At 44.2% G+C, this 23,696-nt stretch overlaps 1 protein-coding gene across 2 annotated transcripts in view; it reads right to left on the reverse strand.

The window, feature by feature from the left end:
• The window catches only part of SNX9 (sorting nexin 9), an 884,063-nt gene that overhangs the window by 591,799 nt on the left and 268,568 nt on the right, over positions 1-23,696 (reverse strand). For both annotated transcript variants that reach the window (XM_078648636.1, XM_078648635.1), the window contains exon 2: positions 19,364-19,450. In XM_078648636.1, the coding sequence (XP_078504762.1) occupies positions 19,364-19,450 (87 nt within the window). The remainder of the gene's footprint in view (positions 1-19,363; positions 19,451-23,696) is intronic.

The raw sequence follows: 23,696 nt of genomic DNA on the forward strand, positions 1-23,696 counted from the left end.
CTTGTACCCGGCTGTCTGTGTGCCCGCCCCCCCCCTCCCGGCTGTCTGTGTGCCCCCCCCCTCCCGGCTGTATGTGTGCCCGCCCCCCCTTCCGGCTGTCTGTGTGCCCGCCCCCCCCTCCCGGCTGTCTGTGTGCCCGCCCCCCCCTCCCGGCTGTCTGTGTGCCCATCCCCCCTCCCGCTGTCCGTGAGCCCGTGTGTGTGTGTTTCCATCCAACTGCCTGCAGCTTCCCCCTCCAGATCCTAAAACCTGTGGGGAGTGCTCTTGAACTCACTAGGCCGGAGCCTTGCTGCAGAACAGGACAGTGAATGCCTCAAAAGATGTGGCTGCCCACCCCCGCCCCCCCTCCCCCGCAGCACTAATTTCAGACCCCCCTCCACACTTAGCTCCCCATGAGTGGCTTGGTGTTTGGGCAGAGTTAACATGCAGCAATGTGTGTGTATGGTTGCATGTGCGACGAGTGGGTGTGTAGCTTCATGTGTGTGTTTGACAGTGTTGCCACGAGTCAACGTGATGTTAATTGTGTAACATTTGCAGTTTCTGTTGCCTGCTGTTGGTGGACCTGAGTAGCGCTTGGAGATTAGAACTTTCCCTTGATCTATGTCTTATTTATACCATCTACTTGCAGAATAATAGATCCACTTCCTTGTCTCCGTCAGGAGAATTTATTCAAAATCAAGAAGGGAAAATAAATGTATATTTTAAATGTAAAACTCAAGTAAGTAAGCTTCATTCATCAAGGGCAAAGGCGTACCGCAGTCCTCCTGACATCCCACTCCGGCTATCAGCCTCTTCACAAATCCTCTTCCTGTCTTTCTTGTTAGATCCCTCTTTCTGCCACTCACTCCTTTGCACTTTTCCCTGCACCCTCTCGTCTATCTTTCATCACTTTTCCTATTAATCCTTTGCGACACTCCCTCTGTTCTTTATATCACTATTACATCTATTTCTTGTCTCTAATTTCCTCAAACTCATTATCTTTTGCTACTCCTAAATGTATGCTCCCCAGCACACTACCCCTTTCTTTCGCCCTCTCTCTTACATCTATTTCTAACGTCACATTTATATCACTTTGTCCTATTTACTGTTTTTCATATCCCCATATCCCTTTTTTCTATATTAACATTTCCACAAGCTTTCTATTTCTACTGCTCACTCTTACTTGCAATAGAGAAATATTACTGAACTAAATGTGTATATTCTGTTAATATCTCATATCAGCATGAAGAAGAAGGGGTTAGAGAGCCTGACAGCATTTTCATTTAATGGTTTATGAGTTTACATCATCGTCTACGTAGCCTTTCAGGAGCTAATATTCACATCTATAACAATCATCTGAGAGCCTACATAATGCATGGAACTGGCAATAATAGAAGCCATCCTTGCTGACAATTAGTGTTCAGACAAAAGAACTCAGTAGGGATTTTGTTGGCTGACATCATGATTTTTGCAACATTTCAGGAGCTTACATTCGGCATAGATTTGGACTTACGTTATTAATTATTCAGCATTTTCGGAGCTTAGATTGTCATGGATCAAAGAATTTTAAAGCATCATTTGGGATCAGTAATCAAATTACCTATTTCAGTTTCAAGTCCTGTTAGTGTCACATGAGACTAGAGGAGAGAAGCAAAGGCATTTCTGTAGAAGGTGATTCTTCAGGCACCTTATGGTGGTTGAACGAGTGGTCTAGTCTGAAAGCGAAGGTTAGGGATATTCATAACTCTGGAGCCTCACCCGAGAATCTGAATTTATAGGTAATAATTACGTATGCTTCTTCTCAACCTTATATGGCCATGTTTTGGGATTTTATCCTATGGTTAAATATTTTTGTGCTTAAATATGTGGTAAAAGTACACCATGAGCATGCATGATTTGCCTTTTCAGAAATCCATGCTACACATTTAAACAAAAAAAAGGAAAACAATTACTAGTGTCTTCCATTCACTATGGGCCAGCTGTACGTATACATTTACTGGTCACAAATCTCGGCGATTTGGTAAATTCGGTGGGCGTTTACTTTTTTTTTTGCAGCCGCATATTTTACTCCTGTTCCCGCCCCCCCTCCCGCTGTCCGTGAGCCCGCCCCCCCTCCCGGCTCTCTGTGTGCCCGTCCTCCCCCTCCCGCTGTCCGTGTGCCCGTCCCCCCTCCCGCTGTCCGTGAGCCCGTGTGTAAATGCATCGTAAATGCTTGTTTATGTGTGCGTTTGTGTTTACATGCGCATCCGTCTTTGTGCGTGTATGTGTATTTCCAAGCACACAAGATGAGAGGTACGGTAAGCGTCTATTTTAATGTCCGTGCATCTTCCATCAAAACACCGGACCAGTTTGGTGCTTAATCAAGGGATTTTCAGTGACTGCCCAACTCTAAATCAGGTTGAGTCTCTTTCGCTGGCACCAGCAAGGAGCAAAATAACATGAAAACATGCCATGATAAGTGACTTCAACTCAAAATGTTGCGGAATTCCCCAGTGCTCCTCAAATTTTTCAAAACAGTCTGGCTCTGTGTGTGTGTGTGTGTGCGGCTGGCTCTGTGTGTGTTTGTGCGGCTGGCTCTGTGCGTGTGTGTGCGGCTGGCTCTGTGTGTATGTGTGTGGCTGGCTCTGTGTGTATGTGTGTGTGGCTGGCTCTGTGTGTGTGTGGCTGGCTCTGTGTGTGTGTGTGGCTGGCTCTGTGTGTGCGGCTGGCTCTGTGTGTGCGGCTGGCTCTGTGTGTGTGCCTTTGTGTGTGTGTGTGTGTGTGGCTCTGTGTGTATGTGTGGGTGCAAATGCAATAGGTCTCACATTTGTGAGAGATTTAGCTAATGGCAATGTAAATGACAATGCCATTTATTTATCTGTTTTCAAAACCAACACATAAATACAAATTTTGTCATTTACAATGCCAATAGCTCTAACTTTTCCAAAGGCGAAACCATTGCATTGTAAATGCTTGTTAGTCATGGCATACCCAGTGCAGCAGACTGACTCGGCAATACAAGTATGACGCCACAAGCGTGCTTTTCATGTCTCTGCATCGGTATACAAGCCCAGCACCGGACTTGCTCCTCGGCGACTCTGGCACTTTCCCGGGTTGCTGTTTTCAGTGCCGGATGGGTTGCCATAACACAAACATGGCCCCACTGCCGGATTCTAGTCGCGCGCCGCTGCAGTGTGGAGCTGGTTTAAACATTTTGCAAGCTGATCTTCAGCCTGACTCTGTCCGTGCTTGTCCAAGCCTTTGGGGCATGCTTGGGGCGTGTAACAATCAATGTCGCCCTCACACAAACACCACCTCAATATAATTAAGGCAAGGGGGCGCTATTTACCATCACAGAATGATGTGTTCACACCTGGTCTTGCGTTTCCCCAACAGATTTGCTCTTCCAGTTTAATTAAACGAGGCACTAAGATGTGGCAGATCCTGTGCACACCCAACAGGAAATTATAATGTTAAAAGGAAATAGTTAAAGAGAGGGAGTGTGTCCAGCCACCTCCATCTGCACGAGACATCGAACTGGTTCACTGGATATCAACAACTTACCAAAAAAAAAACACACCCACTACCAGCAGCATGAGACCGTCAACCCATGCGTCGGATAACAACTACTTACATATGTCACTACGTTAACATCCAAAATAAACCTATCCATCACCAACAATATGAAACACCAAACTAGTTCATCAGATATCACCAGCACAAATGTACCACTTTTAGCTAACATCCAACTTATTCCAAAAGTTCCTCTTTGGAACAAAAGCAGACACCAAAATTCTGTCTAAATTAGGTCCCCAGCTTTGACTCCAATACATTTTCCAATCACACGTCCACTACAAAGAATGAGTAGAGAATGGATAAATAAAGCACTGTTCATCCAGTAAACCCTCTCAAGTGCTGGACATCACACCCCTGCCCCAGGTTTACAAAGGAAGAGCCTTACTTGATAAGGAGGCTTTTAATAAATCACAGTGAGCGAGGAAGAAGCTCAAGATTGCAGGGCTCTGGACTCGCATGCTTCTTTTACCTGTACAGCTAAACCGGATGCTACTTCACAGAAAGCTTGTTTGCCGTATACAAGCTGTTTTAATCGCGAGCCTGCCACCTAATACCGTGATATGCACATTTTAAACACAGAGCTGCATTTCCATCATTTCCTCAGTCCTTCCCTTAGCCAGCCTTACCACAGCATTCTCCACTGATCTCATAAACACTATTTCTTGAGTCGCCCCAAAGGTAGCTTAAGGGAAGTATTGAGGCAGAGTTGCTTTAGTGTTTAAAGACTTTGAATAAACATGGGAAGCTATATCAGAAGAACCTATAACAGCACGAGAGTGGGTGAAGGTACACGATGGGGCCCGTGAGGTTAGTTTCAAAAGCACGGTTCAAGCTCATTCAGTATAATATAATGCATCAAGTATATCTAACCCCATAGCCCCCTCCTTCAAAAGGGAAACATTGATGGCCCAATCGTTCTCAGGGAATGCGGTGAGAATCTGGAACTCACTTCCTCCATCTCTCCGTATCACCACCTCCATCCGGATCTTCAAAGCGGACCTCAAACCTCTTCTATTCCAAAGACACTTTCAGAACTAAGTCCTTCATTCTCGGACCCCACCCAGGAAGTCCGCTAGTCATTGTAAATTTGTAATATTTATTTATTTTTGTACATTCCTTGCTTGCTGTGTTGGATATTGTGTTCCTCTTGCCTGCTGTGTTCGATTCTGTGTCTTGCTATTTTTGTATGTTCTATTTTGTAACATTTCTCTCATTTAACGTAACTGGTTCTACTGTACAGCGCTCTGACACCTTCGGGTAAAGTCTGCACTTTATAAAAATGCATAAATAAATAAATAAATAAATAAATAAAGCAATAAGATTAAATAAGATTTACCAGGGTTGGTCGGTCGGACGTTTGCCCTAGATGCGGAGAGACAGTGGCACGAGTTGTGCATATGATTTGGGAGTGTAGGGGTTTGAACATGTTTTGGGAGGGAGTGCTGAGGTGTGTCCACATGGCGACTGGATGGTCTATCCCCAGAATGATAAGATTGGTAATACTGCACCTACTTCCCGCACCAAAGACGAAGAAACTGAGCAGGCGGTTCATGCTCCTGGGGTTAGTGATGGCAAAGAGGAGGATAGCGATGTCATGGTTTAGTCCGAACCCCCCTCTCATAAACAGTTGGCTGCGAGATATGAAGGAGTGGGCGGCTGCCCAGCTGGTGAGGATGACTTTGCCAGGAGGGATGATAGATTAGAAGAGGATGTGAGGGCTTGGTCTGTTGTCATTGCAAATTTGAGAGACTTCTCCGGAGGGGGTGAGGGGAGTGGAGAACAGGAAGGCTCCCCATAAGCTATGCCTGTTAAGGGGAAAAAACAGCGATAATCGCCTGGGCGGTGATGCACCCGGCTGCTGGTAAGTGTCTCCATGCTAGCAATATAATACAAAGGTGTCAGGACTCAGGTGGGTGTGGTGGGGCGGTGAGGAGGGGGGAGTTATGGTTGGGATAAAACAAGACGGTATGGTTCAAATATGATTGCACAGAAGGTTGATCTGATGTTCAGGTTGTAAAGGAGGAATACTTTTGAAATATGATGTGTATAGTTACTTATCGGAATATGTCACGTTACATTTGTCTGATCTGTGTACTATAAGAACTGAAACCCGATATGTCAGGAATGATGTTATTCATACTTGCTCTATATGATGATGTAATGTTGGAGTGATCTGAAAAATGCCAATAAAATTGTTTGAAAAAAAATGACTTTGAATAAACCTCAAGTAAAGATAAAGCACCAGAGGTGATGGGATGGAGACATATATAAGCACTACCCCTGAGTGCCGACACCAGTTTCTTTATTTCCGCACCTCCCAATGCGGATCTGGAACACCACTCCCACTTTCGTCTGCCTTACGATGTTATATATCAATGTCCCCTCCTAAAACGGCAGGGTTCAAGTCATGCTGAAATTGCATAAAAAAATGTCCACCACAGAATATGTGGCTCTGTTATTTGTGATTAGGGAACAACTCTAAGTCTTACCTAAAGTGCGCCCTCATGCACCTAAAGATAATCTGGGATCAGGAGGTGAAGCTGAATTCGGTGAATCCCTCGAGTAAGTCCCACTCCAACTCGCCGGCATAAACTCGGTCTCGCTTCTGGAGCTAATTTCACAAGAGGTATACCTTCCAAATTAGTTCTTCTGTTAAAAATAGAAGTCTAGGCACAAACAGAAAAAAGCTAGCCTTCACCCCATCCCGCCACACTGTGTCTAAGAAGAAGGAGCAAGGGTGTGACTATGCTAGTCAGTCTCCCCTGGGTCCCCGTGAACTGATCAGATCCCCCAGCTCATCCCAATGCACCTCAGATTTCCCAGTCTGTCAGCAGTTCCACAGCAAAAGAAGGCCTTCAAAGGGGCTATGCTGCTGATTTTTCATCCTTTTTCTGCTCCCTCTGGCATGCCTTCGTGCCCCAAGGATCTTCTAAAGCAGTCCTGTTGGGTTACCGCTGGCTGGTCCTTCCCCGGCACCGAATGACCCTTTAGAACCCACTCCAGGTCAGTGTCAGATCTGGTACAGAGACCCACTCCAGCACCACAGACCTGTGCCAGACCTCGACTCATTTACGCAGGTGCAGACTCTGCCAGCATTGGAAAGAGATATCTGGATGTCTGACCTCGAACAGTCTTCAAACTGATCTCAACCAACGTTGCACTATGAAATGATTGAAGTGCAATCAGTCATCAGAGAGTTGGATCTGTGCCAGACCTCGACTCATTTACGCAGGTGCAGACTCTGCCAGCATTGGAAAGAGATATCTGGATGTCTGACCTCGAACAGTCTTCAAACTGATCTCAACCAACGTTGCACTATGAAATGATTGAAGTGCAATCAGTCATCAGAGAGTTGGATTCTTCACCAATGCTTCTACTAGACAAGTCACACTAACAAAAACTCCATTACCTTTTCTACTCTGACTCTGAACAAGATACTCCACCAGAGGGGGGGGTGGTGATGATGGTGGGGTAGAGGATGGAAACCTCATTATGATGATGGCAGTTTTTTTATGGATTTACAGGATGCCAGTGGGCGTGATCCCTCTGCGGATGCAGGGCTGAACTTGCCACCTGGACCATCGACTGAAGCGAGAGCATCATTGCGTTTGTGGTCCAACAGACAGCTGACGTCCTGCCTTTGTCGCTGCCCTCTGTCAAGACCAAGTCTAATGTACATACAGAAGTTCTTGTCTGAACTGGGGTGGCAGAGTGGGCTAAAGAATGGTGATGGATTAAACCCAGATCTGTTGACTGGGTGTGAGTGTTTGATTGGTTCAGATGCTCGGTCCATCACCACCCCCTTTTGTACCACATACAGAAATTCTACACCATAGGCCTGAAGGGACTTCTCCCTTGCAACCCTTCAACAAGGTCCCCACTAATAAGTTGATGGGTACTTGGTCAAAACCCTGTTCCTGCCCTCCAGTGAATACGCAGGTGACCAGGTGTCACAGACCGGTGCCTGGCACCCCTGACTTTCTCACTTAAAATCCTTCTCTAGAGAGCCTGTTGATTCAGGCCTTGACCAGTAAAGTGAACACTTATTTTTTCCCTACAACTCTTCTAGGTAGGGAGTCCAAGAGGACTGAGGCATTTGGAAAACATATGTTCCATCAGCCAGCCTGGCAAGGAGATTCCTTTGTTGGCCAGCTAGATCTTTTATTTTCAAAAAGAAACTCCTGCTACAGGATCTTCTATTTAAAAAGAAAAAAAGAAACAGTTTGAGGCAGAGCCCTGCACCAAACTGTAAATAGCATTGACAGGAACAGCCAGAGCTACAGTTCTTGCCAATGGTTTAAGAAATGACCGCCTGCTTGGTGCTCATTTCTCAATTTTGGGGGGCACCTCCATCAGGGCGAGTAATTTACTCTGACTCCCTGACCGAGAAACAGGCTGCCCACAAGCATTGCAATTAGAACCCCAGTAAGAAACTGATGTTAGTGCGCTGGAGTGGTGCTTATATGCGTCTCCAGTCCATCACTCATGAGTTGGTATGGAGAAAGTGAAAAGCTACACAGCACCACTTACCATTGCTGAGAGGAATTTCTGGATCTAATCTGGCACCTGGGGAATATTCCAAGGTGAGGAATCTGTGGAAAGAGTATCCACCTGAATGTATTACCAAAGGTAAGTATCTTATTCATCAAGGCTGCTGTCAGTGGCTTAAGTGGGAAGGGTGCCTCACCATAATTCAAAATGCAATTACAATTGTTACCAAAGAGATACTCCCTCACCCCCCGCCCAGGGTGAAAGTGTTCTTGTTTTGCAAGCCTTATGTACTTGGTACATAAGTACTTTTTTATTTTTTATTTTCTATAAGTCTTGGGACCCAAATAATAATGTGAAGGAACACACATAACCCACGGCATTAATTGCCTTAGGATCCATTCACCATATTAGGATTCTTTAATATGACAAACAGAAATTAAAAAGGTAGAAATTTCACATTAGAACCTGGTTCCTGGAGTCCCAAGGCTTTCAGTTTATGACACCCAATCGTAGCAAATGGAGTCGTTCTCCACTGGCGTATAGGGGACGTTGTGCTATGGGACCTCAGACTGGAAGACCACAAACCTCCTTTAACCCTCTACTCACTCAGGAAAGCCAAGCAGAGAAGTCAAGGTTTTACTCAGTGAGGTGATGTAGGCGTAGACACCCAGAATACATAAGGGCAGTTTAATAACATTTAATAACTCATTGTTTAGTCGGTGCTTTCGTTTATTAAAAAGAAGTATATTAATCATCAAAACAGTAATATTCGACAGATAAAAAAATGATCATCAAAGAAAACCACAGGCTCTAGTAACTCTTTAGAACGATTTTAGCCCAAACGCCATTATAGTATTTGCAAGTTAAATGCTACAAAAGCTAACATGGGGCTAGAGAGCATGTTGAGATTTGATAACTTCAGTCAGTGTACATTACTGCTCTGACGACTGCCAAACTACAAACAGCAGCTCAAATCTCAGTCTGGTAAAAGATACACTTAAAAAAGTGGTGTCGCTTTTACAATGTTTCAAACAGATTTACTCTGCTGTGATTTTGGTTTTAGCTGCTGGTCCAGCAATGTTGACGATTTTGCTCTGTTCAGAAAACCCTCTGGACTCAAAGTGTATGTAGGCCCTCCAAAGCAATACAGGACCTACCAATCCTGACTAGGACAATGGCCTGGCCTCCTGGAGTGCAGATAGCCTGTCCAGTGGCAGGACACAGTCCACTGGAATTTTAGCAGCGATAGATTAGTCTATTGAGGGCAACAGCCAGTTTTGGTGCCAGTAAACTGGAATGTCCACTTTAGTTGGCAAAAATGTTCAGGTGTACATTTGTTGTGAACAGCCTGTAAGTCATTAAATTCTGGTGGCACAAGTCCCTTAGGGCTAGGGGCATCGGAAACCACCACCAAAGCTTTCAAAGGCAAAGTCAGAGACCGTATGTTTGTAAGGTAAGGGCCTAGTGGTTCAAACATGTTTACCCCCAGAACTGAATATCGTAGGAAGGTGCGGTCAATGATTCTGGGATCATGGCGGCCTCCTCTAGTTTCCTCTGTAAGACAAGGGTGAAGTGGAGGTAACCCTCAAGGGAGGCAGTTACAGGGAATACTTTGGCTCACAACTGCAAGGTAGGGGTCGGGGAAGTAGCAGGTCGGCACTTAGGATAATTCTGTCCCCGCGTCCCAGAGATAAGCTGCATCAGCACATGTTAATACAGGCGATTTCTTGAAACGTTGATAGGGTTGACCTCGTTCCCTGGAGCACTGCAGTCGAACAAAAGCTCCTACAAATTCTCACAATCAGCAAGATATTGGACGTACATTACAGGCAGGAAGGCTCGGCTCCCAGAAGAGGTAATTTGTCCACAAGTGGATGGGACTCTCGCCTCACGTCAGTCACAGCACCACTTCTATGGTGACATTGGCCCAAGCTTAACCCCTTCTTGAAAGGGAGGAAGCAGTCAGCAAGGCTCCATCCTGTAGAGCAAGTGACTTAGTTTGGTAATGCCTTTACTGATAGAGACACCATCTAATCACATATTTCTCTCCTTGTGAATTTTCCGCAGGCCCCAGACTGGATCCCGAAAATTTTTGTAGCAATCCCCTTACATGTCAATAGGTGGTGCAGTGCAGCTCTTTGTCGGATCTGTTACACCCCAGATTTAATATAGGGCCTCTATATATATGTACCACTTCTGTGTGCTGACATCAGTTTCTTTCTGATCTGGTCTGCACCATCGTTCATGGAGCCATTGAAATCAGAATGGGATCCTGAGCACAAATCCAAATTGGGATCTTTAATATATGGACCGTATGAGTTAATTCCACAGAACGGAGAGGAGAGTTGGTCGGTGAGTAATTTGCGTTTGAATAGCGCCTCCACCACAAAAGCTTTTACTGAAAGTAAGTAACTTCTTCTGATAGAGACTTATAGCCTTAGATTTCGCACCTTGTGAATGAAACCAAAACAATACCTCCCCAGGTGGTGGATTTGTCGACTGGCTTAGACCAAGTCCTACAAGACTGATCGGGCAAAATACTCACCCTGTCAAGGGGACCCCAATGTAGCACCCTGCCAAATGTCCAAAACTGGTATGCCGCGCAGTCGTGCAGCGGCGGTAGCCTTCTCTCTGGTGGAATAAGCTCCCAAACTTCCTAGGGGCTGCTCCTTAGCTAGCCTATAGCAAATCTTGATAAATAACACAATCCATCAGGCAATGGCCCTGTTTTACGCAGCTATACTAGATTTCGCTCTCAAGAAACCAACCAAAAGTTGGTTAACCCATTGATAATTAATGATCCTATCAACGTAAGATCTGAGCGCCTGTTAAGGGTCAAGGAGATGGAGCCGTTCTTTCTCCTTGTAGGGGTGAGGGTGTACATAGAAAGCTGGCAAGGTGATGAATTACCTTATATGAAAGGTAGAATTACCCTAAGCAGAAATTCTGCTTCTGTCCAGAGGACCAGTTTGTTCGGGAAAAACAAAGTATAAGGTGGTTACTATAAACAAGACCTGCAGTTCATTCACTAGCCTGATTGATGAGAAATTAAGTCTTTATAGTTAGTAGGTGAAGGGACAACTGTGCATTGGTTGGATGGGTGTGCAGATCAGGTAGGTAAGAACTAAATTAAGGTCCTACTGCAGCATGACAAAAGGTGTTGTCAGAGACATATTGGTAGGCCCTTTCAACAAATCCATCACAAGTGACTTAAAGAGGTATGAATCATCTGCTAAGAGTAGGAAGGCTGAAAGGTATGAAAGATGACCCTTACTGTTGCCAAAGCAAGATTGTGCTGGGCTAAAAAAACAAAGGTACGTATGAAAACTGTGTGTTCAAAGGTGGAATGTCATGAGAAGAACTCTAGACAACCACCTTCTTTCAACGTCCTGCATAAACCAATGTGGTAGCTGGATACCTGGTTGCCAATATGAAGCCAACCACTTTAGGAGGGAGATCGAAAGACCTTAGCTGTTGCAGCTTAATTTACACTCATGGAGGTGCTGGTGTGCAGACCTGAGTGTAAAACTAGACATCGCTGCTGCAACAGAACAAAGGAGCAGCCAAATCAGAGGGCATGTGCTCATCACCAGAAGGTCTTGGTACCACACTCTCCTCGCCTAGTCCGGAACCACTAGTGTGACTTGGGCTGAGTCTGTATTGCTCTTCTTCAGCACTCTAGGTAGGAGAGACAGGCGGAAAGGTGTATAGGAGTCCCTACCACCAATGCTGAAACAATTACCCTATGCACACACAATAGAGAGTACAATCTGTGATCATATCGTAGCTGCTGTTTTACTGTTATGGGAATAAAGAACTGAAGATTTCAGCCCACACAAGATTCTGTCGTCTCTCTGCCACCTTACCTTTTGTGACTTTTTGCTTTTCATACGATATGATCACAGATTGTACTCTCTATTGTGTGTGCATAGGGTAATTGTTTCAAGATAGTTTGGGTTTTACCGGCTTGCTGGTTTAACCACTGAGTGGTTACAAAGGTTTTCCATTCACCCAGTTGCACCACCAATATTTTGTTGCTAGTATACACACACATGCGCTTTGATCTCTAGCTGTGCACCCATTTCCTACTGACATCAAAACCTTTTTCTCACATTACCTACCACCAATGCTGGTGGAAGGCCAGAGGGAGGACTATCTTGGGAACTTCAACAAGTATGCATTTAGGCACTCAGCGTTCTCTGCAGTGGCAAACAGATCAAGCCAGGGTTCTCCCCAGTGGTGGAAAATGCCATGTGCCACCTCCAAGTGCAACCGGCATTTGTGATCTGCTAGGCAATGACGGCTGAGTTAATCCACTTTGGTGTTTGAAGATCCTGCCAGATGCTGAGTGACCAGGGAGATGCCCTGAGCATCCAGCCACTTCCAGAGATGTAGAGCCTCCTGGCGCAGGAACCATAACCCCACACCACTGTTGTCTGTTCCCATACTACATGGCTGCTGTGTTGTTTGTAAGAACCTGTGCCTGTTCCAGCCATGACATTTGAGAGAAACGCTCTCAGCAACAAGTGAATAGCTTGCAACTCCAGAAGATGAACATGCAGGTCAGTCTCTGCCTGGGACAAGAGTCCTCTGATATTTTCCTCTCCCAGATGACTTCTACAATGCAGCATCGACTCACCCATTGTATATGTTATCTCTGGTTAGGGTAGGGAACGGGATCTGCCACCGGTCAAATTGTGATGAGCAACCACCACTGAAGATCTTTTGTAGTGTCCTTCAACACCTAGATAGAGAAGTCCAGCTGGTGCTAAGTTCACTAAAAATTCCTATCCTACTTTGCACAGGTACCCACTAGTGCATCAATTAGCACCTCATTAAAAGGAAGTAAAGATTACTGGCTGGTCTGTCTTGGACTGAGGACCTCCAGGAGGACATTCATCTTAACCTCTTGGGAAGGTAATGAACGATCAAGAACCTCAGTTGCCCTTCTTATAAGGTTCGTAAAGGAGACATCATTCAGTAGCCATAGCCAGGCTTGGGGAGTAAAGGCTAATATCTGGTGAAGTATCCAGACCACTGCGATCCTGGAGGTCATCAAAGAGATTGCCACCATCATCACATTAATCGTCATCATTGTCCTCCCATAATACTATGGGGCGTAGGTATCGGGTTCTGAGTGGGGATATTGTCTAGGCGATGAGCCACAGGACTGTGAGCACAACAAACCGATCAGCTCCGTTTCAGTTATTAGTAACGGCGTAGACAGTTGAGCCAGTAGCGTTGGTCATGGTGCTGCATGTTTTGGATGGGGCGGGGGGCGATCACAGAGTCGCAGACGAGGTCATGCTTTACACCACAGGTGTGGTCAGGTATGGCACCGTCTTTGAGTGGGCGTAGCCGCACTTGAGCAGGGGACCAACCTCAAGACAAGGGGCACAATAGACATTGGGGAGGAATCTGCCGGTGATAGCCCTACTGAAAGCCCCTTCAGTTCCATAGGTCTCAACAAGGCTCAATAGGGATCTAAATGGGCACAAAATATGGTGTTGAGGGCCTACATCACCTGTCCAAGCTGTTGCTGCTTTGACGATGGCCGAGAGATACCGGGGCTTATCAGGATTATAGATGGATTTTGGTCTTTGGAGGTGAAGCAATTCCATAGCCTCGAGGTGCCTGGGGCCATGCGCGGCTTGAGCAGCAGGACAGAGGAGATCTATATTTGGGCCCACTTGTGTTTCTTAGTGTATTTGAACTTGCCTGACCCCATGACTTCGACGAGGACCAGTCACAGGAGCTGTCCCAGGAGTGCGACCATGGCCTAAACCGTTCTGCTTTTTCTTCTTCCAGAGTGCAGCGAGGACACGTTTGGCTTCTCAATCGCGGATGGCCTTTACATAACGCAGAGTCATGCTTGGATTAAAGACACCAAAATCAGACGTTGTTGGAGTCAGTTATTGACTCCTGTTGAAGAAAGTCTTGACATGGTTTATACTCTGTTGTGTTATGGCAGGGATACTCAAAGTCTGGCCTGGGTGCTGCATGCGGCCCTCCTGACCTTTAAATGTGGCCTCCTGGGGACCAGCAGCTCTGGGCTGCTGTTCACATGACAGTTCAGGAACATTCATAAATCTATTAACCAGACATAAATAAAGGTTTTCTGGTATCTCATTTTACAATTCCGCCACCATCAGATGAGTATATCTTTTCCTTTCACATTATAAGTTAATGCTTTGATTTTCATTCTTTTTGCATGAGAATAGAGTAGTGGTGGCAGACAAAAGTCAAGTGACTCCCTTTGTTGTCCACACCATGCATCTGCTTCACACACCCCTACACCCACCTTTCATTACCCAGACACTCACACCGCTGGCATAAGTGCGGCCCTCGGGCATGCCACAGACAGTACTTTGTGGCCCCTTGGTAAATGTTTGCGAGTACCCATCTGTTAGGGAATGACATGTCTACATACTTTTGACAATTTGAGGAAGAAATCCTATCACTCTGACACGAGAGAGGTGCTCCAAATCCGCGTCTAAAGGAGCAGAAACAAAGAAATTATCTTAGCAAGAAGAGGTGGAAGATTTATAGGGGACCCGACATCACATCAAGGGCAAGACTAATCCGATGTGGAGCTGCAGGATGACACTTATCAATGTGGAAGGGAATTACTACAAATGTTTCCAGATCCAACCTGGTGGAAATTCACAAGGTGATGAATCCAAGGTCAGAAGTCTCTTTCATAAACAGAGATCTTCTCAGCTATGCTAAAATCAGCGTATGTCCTCGGATGTTGAGAAACTGTAGAGGAAAGTACTGATCAAAAGACCTCATACTTATGTCTAGTCAGATCAATCAAGGTGTCTGCATTCTTAGAATCTGGTGGTCTGCTCCATTTCTGGGAGGGCATGGGCTGTGCATTCTGTGAGCGCAGGGCACTGTTCTCCCTCCTTAACCAGTTTTAGCTGATGCAGGATGATCATTTATTGGCTTCAGAGAGTGGGCTCAGATTTTCCAGGATACACTTCACAGCAGAAGACCGGGAGGGGCTGATAACCCTCTATTGAGGCACTGTGACTATGTTAAAGACTATAGAGGCTACTTTCACCACCCACTGGATCAACTATAAGACAGCCAGGACCGAAAGGAATTCAACGTGTTGGCTCCCGGCACCAACATGGACCTAGGCCGCTTTTACCCATAGTCAGCTAGAATGCTAAATCCCACATGCATGCGGAGTCTAATGGGCCCCACCATGGACACAAGCAGACAGGAGCAGAGACCTCATGCTCCACCCACAAGCAAACACAAATATGCATGCATCCTCAATGCAAGTCTCACACATTATGTTGGTAAAGCACCCCTCTTAGGGGTGACTGAAGTTACCTTTTACAGAGAGGAGGGCGATAGGCATCACCCCAGAGAGGCACAGGTCAAAAGATCTGTTCCTTCACAATAATATATGCTGCCACTACTACCAATCTCTCTTAGTACTTTGAGTGATCCCAATCCTTGTAGCTTAGAGTCAGGGTCTTCAGTCCAGTAAATTACGAGTAACCTCAGTTGATGTGCACAAGTGTCATGCTCACATGTGTACAAAGAACAAGATTAATAGAAAAATGACACATGACTAGGAAGTACAAATCTCTGGAGCTATGCAGTGAACTTTTAGTCCCAACAGTAGTTTCAACATGTTCTGATACGAACAACTGCCCGAGCAAATTTGAGACATTTCCCGTCATTTGTCTCACTTCTCTGTTTTCTATTTTTGTGATCATATACTCTTGAAGTCTGTTACATATATAGCATTTTTCTATATAATTAGAACTGCTTAATCCTGCACAACAGATGACTTAGTTCCGTTATAGAAGTGAGACGTTAACTATAGTGCGAATGACTCTGGTTTCTAATCCACATTTCCCCCTGATAAAACTGCGCAGTTTTGGGAAACCAAGCTATTTGTCTAGGTCTCAGTTTCCTTATTTGCCACTGTCACTAGGTGCTATAAGTTAACTAGACTTATACAATGAGTTTTTCTCGCATGCACTGAAAGCCTTTTCTTAATATACACGAGTTTGTTATAAATGCTGGCAATAAGGAGACACTCAAACCCTGGTTGTTGTTCAAGTGGTAGGGAGTGGTCATGCAAGACTAAAGACAGATTCTAATGATTATGATTCTCAAAGCTCTTCGAGGTCAGGCACTAGGCAGTACTTCACTGCCCAATGGGATGGACAGAAAAAGAAAATAACAGCATTCTTGTTAGGTTACACAATTTTTATTTAGCTTGTATCCGCCAATTACTTTACCCTTTTCTGCAGACATATATTGTTTGCGTATTTACCCATTGGAGGGCCGTCTATGGTGCTGTCCATAAAGAGACCATGGCTAATATATTAAGAGTGGTGTTGTGTTGTGTTTTCTCCAAGGTTGCTTCTAAAGAGTGCAAATTTGGGATCATTGTGACCTGACGGTAAAACCAGAGCAACGTTTTTTTAAGGTTGTCAATGCTTAGCATTTCACAGTAAAGAGAGTCATCTGGACCACTGTGTAACCTGTATTAGATTTGACGGTAAGTCTGTCTGATTGTGGTCTCGCTAGACCTTGAGCTGTACGAGGTACAATTGAACTTTCCTAGGTTTTACTAAAGTGATTGTGTGAGTGGGTATGTGCGGCATACATGGGATGATTGCATTGGCGAGTGTTTACGTTGTTTCTTGTGTCAGAGTACTGGGTTGATGACCAGTGCATTTTTAGTGAAAGAGTTTTTATTTGTTGTCTAGGTAGATCTCTGCAATCAGCTGCAAGCTTAAACACACAAACCTCAAAAATTTGAGAAAGAATACATAGAGACAGTCATATGTTATAATGGAATTATGCAATGCAGGATGACTATTCCACATACAGTATTGCCAGTTTTCAGTGCTAAGGGATAATATAGGCTTAGGCAATAAAGAACAACTGCTGAACACTGGCACCCTCTGGTCCCTGCTTTCATTTAGTTTTCAGTGTACTTCACAGGAGTTTATGCCATAGCAATGGCAGTACTATTATCGTCTGAGAATCAATAATTCCAAAAATCACCCAACCCATTCTGAACTCCTCATAACCCCAACCTATCTTCTGAACCTGCTCAGTTCCTCTGTCTCCAATCTTAGCAGAGATTAGCAGCCTACCCCTCCCTCTAAAGCCACTGAGTGCTCTGCAAGTCCCCCAAATGCTCCCCACCAATAACCTGGATTGTCTCTTAACTACAAGGTGGTAATCTGCTATCTGGGACATCAAATAAAATATTCATAACTCTAAAGAGCTGGGTAGAGCGATGGGCATGAACCTTGCTTGAAATGCATTGGGCAGTCTGCCTCCAATGTGGTTCCCAGTGGACTCGACCCCAGCATCACTAGGGCTGAACATCTGCGCCTCCTCAATTGTTTTGGGTACATCCTAGCACAACCCCGCCATCCTGGGGCAAGGCCAAAGGATGTAAGTGAGTGACTAATTTTCCCTGCAGCCCATCTAATATGCAAATTGATCAGGAGAGGTCGATGGCATGAAAGTTGTCAGGAGTATTGTCTACCAACAAGCAAAGTTCTTTGCCTTCAAAAATATATTGACCAACCACACATCAACCAGTTGTATGCCTAGCGCTTTCCCCCAAGCATTCAGCAATGTCCACATCAACAGCTCCCCCCTGTCACAGCATACATACAGAAAGTGTGTGGTCTATAACGCATCACACTGTATCCCTCTCTTTTCTTGTCCTGTGTTTGAGGTAGCCTACCTGTAGTACGTGGTAATAATATCTCAAAATATTCAGGACTCCTAGGCTCCCTCCCTCGGCCAGAGTGTACTCTAGGAGTCCCGTATCCTGATTATTCCTCCTCCAAAGGTATTCAGCACACGCCTTATGAAACCCCTTAATTGTTTCGCTAACCTAGCTCTTTCTCCCAGGCATTCTAGAATGTCAGATTCACAACCCAAACCCTAAAAAACCACCTCTCCCCAGTTTTGTTGACTTTTGTGAAAATGAGCAAAACACCATGCCCAATGCCCCCTATTCTAGGAGCATTTGTATAAGGGTGCGAGCTCCCTAGTTGCCCTTGTTTTTGTCTGGGGACATTGCATACATGTCTAAAGAGCAAGTAGCAGAATCACTCTGACGCTAGTGTCGTTTTTAATGGCCACAAGGACACCCTCCTTAGTTATAGGGGAATCAAGTCATTGCCCATCTTCTTCTGACAGCCTTGGGACCTTTACCCATTAGTCTAAACCACTGCCTGTCTCTCTCACTGTTAGGTTCCGCAGCCCAGAGGTCTTGTAGTCCCGCTTCGCATTAACCCTAGGTGGACACTTCAGTTCAGTAATGGCGAATTATCACTGGTTTGTAGACATCCTCAGGAGCAATGTGTCTGCAATCAACAATGCTCAGCTCTCACAGAGTGGCTCAAACGGTGTGATTGGAGCTGCTCTTTTGCTTTGCAAAAATCTCACTCTCGTACTAAGGCAACAAGAAAACCTAATTTCTTTTACTCAACTCTTCCGGACAACCTTTTCCCATCTATTGTTGGTACTTCACGCAAATTTTCCCGTGCAATTAAATAAATAGAATTTGGATGTCCTTTATTCTTTTAATCTAAAGATGCCAAATTGCAGGTTGATTTTTGTTGTTAAATTATTCTTCTATGTAAAGGTTTAGATGAGCCTCTTTGCCTTGTGTGCACTGGTATCAAATGTGAACAGCAACATAACAATTTAATAAATAAATAGGAGCGAAATAGATGGCTGCTTTTATGTTCTCCAGTGACCATATATATCATATATATATAGTGTTATGCTTAAGGGAGCTAGTAGTAAACTGCACCTTTACTTCAATCTTGGTTTCCAAATGCCAAATAATTGGCCCTTCAGCCCTTATCCTATCCACATGTGCAAACATGTATACAGCTATTATCAAATGGATCAACTATAAGCTGATTTAATATGCTGCAAAGCCTCATTAGATTGATGCAGTAAAAGCCTGTCTTAGTCATGCTGAACCTGACAGAAAGTCTCTAGGGCCACAGTTAGACCACCTGCTTGTAAGATACCACAACAGATCTTACAGGTATTTCTACATTCAGCTGCCAAACTCCTGGTTTCCTAAAAAACAAGCTTATGGGATGGCACCTCATATGCCCTCTCTAGGCTGTAGATCCTTCATTACAGGAGAAGACAACCACGTAGAACAGACCAGGATGTCGTAAGAGAGGGGCACTGGGTGAGAATGCACACAACAACAAAAATACAAAATAAATATACTGATAACATACTTGTCCCTTTGGTAGCTATTTTGGCCTGAAAGTTTAAACACAGTTCTACAAGTTAAAATGTGTTACCTTACCTTGTTAGTAATCACGACAAGCTCCCCTTCTTTCACAGTCAGCTCGTTGTTGCCCGGTTCAGCAGCAAAGTCATACAGAACGCGTGCCTTGAGAAAAGACAGAAGAAAAACTGCAGGTGAGTGCTCGAATTTGACAAGAGCAATCATTCAGATCTTTTGCATCACTAACAGTTTACAACTGAATGGCCTGTAATTTTAACTAGGAGCACAACAAACTTCCCTCCTTCGTCTAAAAAGAGCAAAATCCAGCCTCTGTAGTTAAATCAGCAGCATTGAGATGTGTTTAAAAAATCACATAGAACTCTTTTGTACCTAGAGTACTCAGTAGAAGTTCATTAACAGAAAGGTAATGCTCCCCAATTAGTATACAATTGAAAAAGAAAACACAATTGAAAAAAGAGCCCCAAGGCAACTATAGGTCTAAGAGTTAAAAAGACAATGACGTCATTTACATCATAAAGATAACAATAAAGGCGCGGCGCACAGCTGTTTGTTTGGTTGGAGTTTTACGTAGTTGATGCGTTTTGTTGAAGTTTCGGGTGCTCCGCCAAGAGACGCAACCGGCCGGATACGTCGTGTTTAATATTTGGTTGAGTGCGTTACCGTGGAAGTAAACGCATCCTTGGAATTGGGCACACTCACTGGGTTCGTCATAAGAAGACAGACTCCACTGTGGGTTACAACATTCAATTAATTTTATTCAAAAACTTTCTTCATTGATTGTCATAAGTTCATGTGTTTCAGTTTTTTAGTTAGATCATATGAATCATTGCTGACGAATTCAAGAATACACCAAAAGTGCTCCAATGCATTTCGGGCAATAGATGTCCTTTTTCAAGGAGCTCTGTGAACGCAAAATAAAAAAATGCTTTTACCATTCAAAACATAACATTGAAAACATTGCATGAGATACGTTTACATTTCAAGTGTGACAGCATGCCTTATAGCCCAATGTGTGGATTCAAGGGGATGGGGGTGTTTGGTGTTGTGGGAAAAGAAACCTCGAGGGAGGGGGGGTTTACGGAGGGAGAACATGAGGAAATGTGGGATTTTGCGAGCAGAACACTTACCCTTGTTGGTACATATGTTTTACCTTGTATCCTTTGTTCATAAAGCCCGAGGTATATGATTGCATTTGTTTACATCTCACCATCATTCATCCTCCCTTTGGGATCCCTTTCCAAGATGGCCGCTACAACCACTTTGTCCTCTTACCCTTTCCACGACTCCCCACGTGACCACCCTTCAGCCCAGCTGATCACCATTTAAATATCCCCGAACTCCGCTCCTACTCCGTGAGCCCTACGCGACCCACACGGAATATCCAGAACCCACACACCGAAAATTTTCAAGTAAGTTGGAGCTCCAACCAAGACCCACGTATTAATTAACTTTTGCAACGTTGGGCCGGCACTGTTTATAACAGACTGCTTAAATTTCTTCTCAGATCACGAGTCAATCAACTTGCTACGATCCGGAAACGTAAGTGTTCCGCTCGCAAAATCCCACATTTCCTCATGTTCTCCCTCCGTAAACCCCCCTCCCTCAAGGTTTCTTTTCCCACAACACCAAACACCCCCATCCCCTTGAATCCACACATTGGGCTATAAGGCATGCTGTTACACTTGAAATGTAAACGTATCTCATGCAATGTTTTCAACGTTATGTTTTGAATGGTAAAAGCATTTTTTTATTTTGCGTTCACAGAGCTCCTTGAAAAAGGGCATCTATTGCCCGAAATGCATTGGAGCACTTTTGGTGTATTCTTGAATTCGTCAGCAATGATTCATATGATCTAACTAAAAAACTGAAACACATGAACTTATGACAATCAATTAAGAAAGTTTTTGAATAAATTAATTGAATGTTGTAACCCACAGTGGAGTCTGTCTTCTTATGACGAACCCAGTGAGTGTGCCCAATTCCAAGGATGCGTTTATTTCCACGGTAACGCACTCAACCAGTCATTTACATCATAAACACCTTCGGTCTCCAAGAGTAAAGAAATGAGAAAGAGTGGTGAGCTAGATAAATGCCCTTTACCTGAAACTTATTGTGCCTAATATGTACATGATGTGTGTCGTAGAATAAGAGGAGTACCTAGTGCCAGATGAGGACATCTAAGTAGAGATATGAGCTACCAAAAGACCCTACTCCCAAAGATACATAGCTGAATAACCATATTGTAAATGGATGCCACAAACTTACCGAATGGTAACGTTAACAGGACACAGCGAGTAGGGAGATGGCAATCTTTAACCAATATACCATGATTATCTGCTTCTTTGTTTTTTGTTGATACTTCCATTGTTATTCACTGTACTCTGTCTTTTGTAAGTTAAGTTGAGATGCTGTTATATGTATGTTACTAGGAAAATGACGATACACGTACTAGAATGATTTCTAAACTTTGTATTAAATAAATGAATTTTTAATTAGATATTGTGTACACTGAGTCCCTAATATCATGTTCGGAGTTCACCAGGTCTGTAAATTGTCATAGACCTATAGTTGCCTCGGGGTTCTTTTTTTAATTGTGTAATTTCCTTGCCCTAGGAATCTACATTTGCAGCAAGAGGTCCTTGTTTTTGCCCCCAATTAGTATATACATACTCACACACAAACGCATACGCCCACTACAATTATGGGTCCTATTTGTAGAGCTAAGTATATCTCAGATCTTATAAAAATGTGTCTTCGCTCAAGCTGAATTCAGCCAAGAAAGGATGCTGGCGCTAGTAATGAATAAGAAAAAAATATCACTAACCAGAATTAACAGCATAGTTATGCATTAGTTCTCTGCATGAAACCCCACTATTTAACAAGCATTGGCATAGCCAATCTATCTCTGTAATGGGAGTACCTAAAAGGGCAATGCAAGAAGCACTTTATTATTGACACTACTTGAGTTTGGTTGCCTTGTAAAATAATTGTTAACTGCATAAAGCACTGCTCTTTGGTGTCACTTCATTTATGAAAATCGCCTTTATATTCCAATAAATATGTTTAAACATGGACTACTATATCGCGTACTTTGAAGTGAATTGTTTCAAAGCCCAGGACTGAGGCATGGCAGCATTGGTAAATTATAGTCAACAGGCAACTTTAAACAAATAGAACCTGATCCCCTCAATAGAGGAAGCAGACTTTTCAAGGCACTCTAATGGGTTGTGTTCACGACTCCTCTTCGGAGAAGAGGTACCGTGTCCAAAGCACTAAATACTGCATTGATTAGGAGCTTGTTGCACGAAATTCCCTGATGTTACTGCCGGTACTACAGTGGGTTCCCAACACTATGGTGAGAATGCTCAATGAGGAGCCCACACAGAAGGGAGCTGCTGAGGCACAGCGTCCCGAAAGTGGTGTGCCACCATGCAGAAGCCCAGGATGATCTGCAGCAAACTGAGCAACAGCAGCGGCCTTGCTGGCAGCAGCCCTGCGGAGGTGTGGTGCTGGGACGATGGAATCTGGCAGTGCTGGAGGCTGCAGGTCCTGTGCACAGCAGGAAGTAGTGGATGAAACCCCTGTGGGCACAGCCATGGAGCAAACAAGAGCCAGTATAAAATATTAAAAAAATAAACAAACCCGTTTTTTTTGCAAATGAAAACACCAGCGTTCAAAGTGTGGCAAGACCGGTCACCCACTTAAAAAAAAAAAGTAGTCCCGAAACAATGGATGAAAATGGCCGCTGCGTATATTTAAAAGTAGTTGGGCGGTGCTCTTTGGGAGTGTGCCAGAAGAGGTAGGACGTAAGCATGCCCTTGACAAATGGGAAGAACGAAAAATGGAGCTAAGATGGTGCCAACAAATGGTAAGCCTATGGGCGGGCTGAAAGCCCACACAGCAGATTCAGCATGCCTCGATTTAATACAGCGCATGCACACGGTTACAGCTGAAACCTAAAATGTAAACCAACAACACTGGGACAGCATTTGGGGGTTTTGGGAACACTTCACAAAAAATGTGAGGACAGTATCTCAAACGACATCACCACAGAGCTCTGCAAAAGGAGCATCTGTCAAAATACAGGATACAAGCTCATCACTTTAAGAGTAAACTCCAAGTCGTTTGACATAGCATCAACATCCAATTAGCCCTTCTCATAACGGTTTGCCATGGCTCACTTCATCTTAGAAGCTCATTATGGCCTCTAGCAAGAATGGGTTTGTGAGGACAAACACAAGCGCTACCAAGCTGGTGTGATAGTTCATTTTTTTGCTGAAACCCTATGACATAGAAATAAAACTAGAAAAAAAAGAAAACATGTTGCCTAGAAATAGCAGCCATCTATCTGTTTGTAACAAAAGAAAAGGTTAAATAAAAAGTAAATATA

The sequence above is a fragment of the Lissotriton helveticus genome, chromosome 6 (genome assembly GCF_964261635.1).
Source record: "Lissotriton helveticus chromosome 6, aLisHel1.1, whole genome shotgun sequence".
NCBI classification, from domain to species: domain Eukaryota; kingdom Metazoa; phylum Chordata; class Amphibia; order Caudata; family Salamandridae; genus Lissotriton; species Lissotriton helveticus.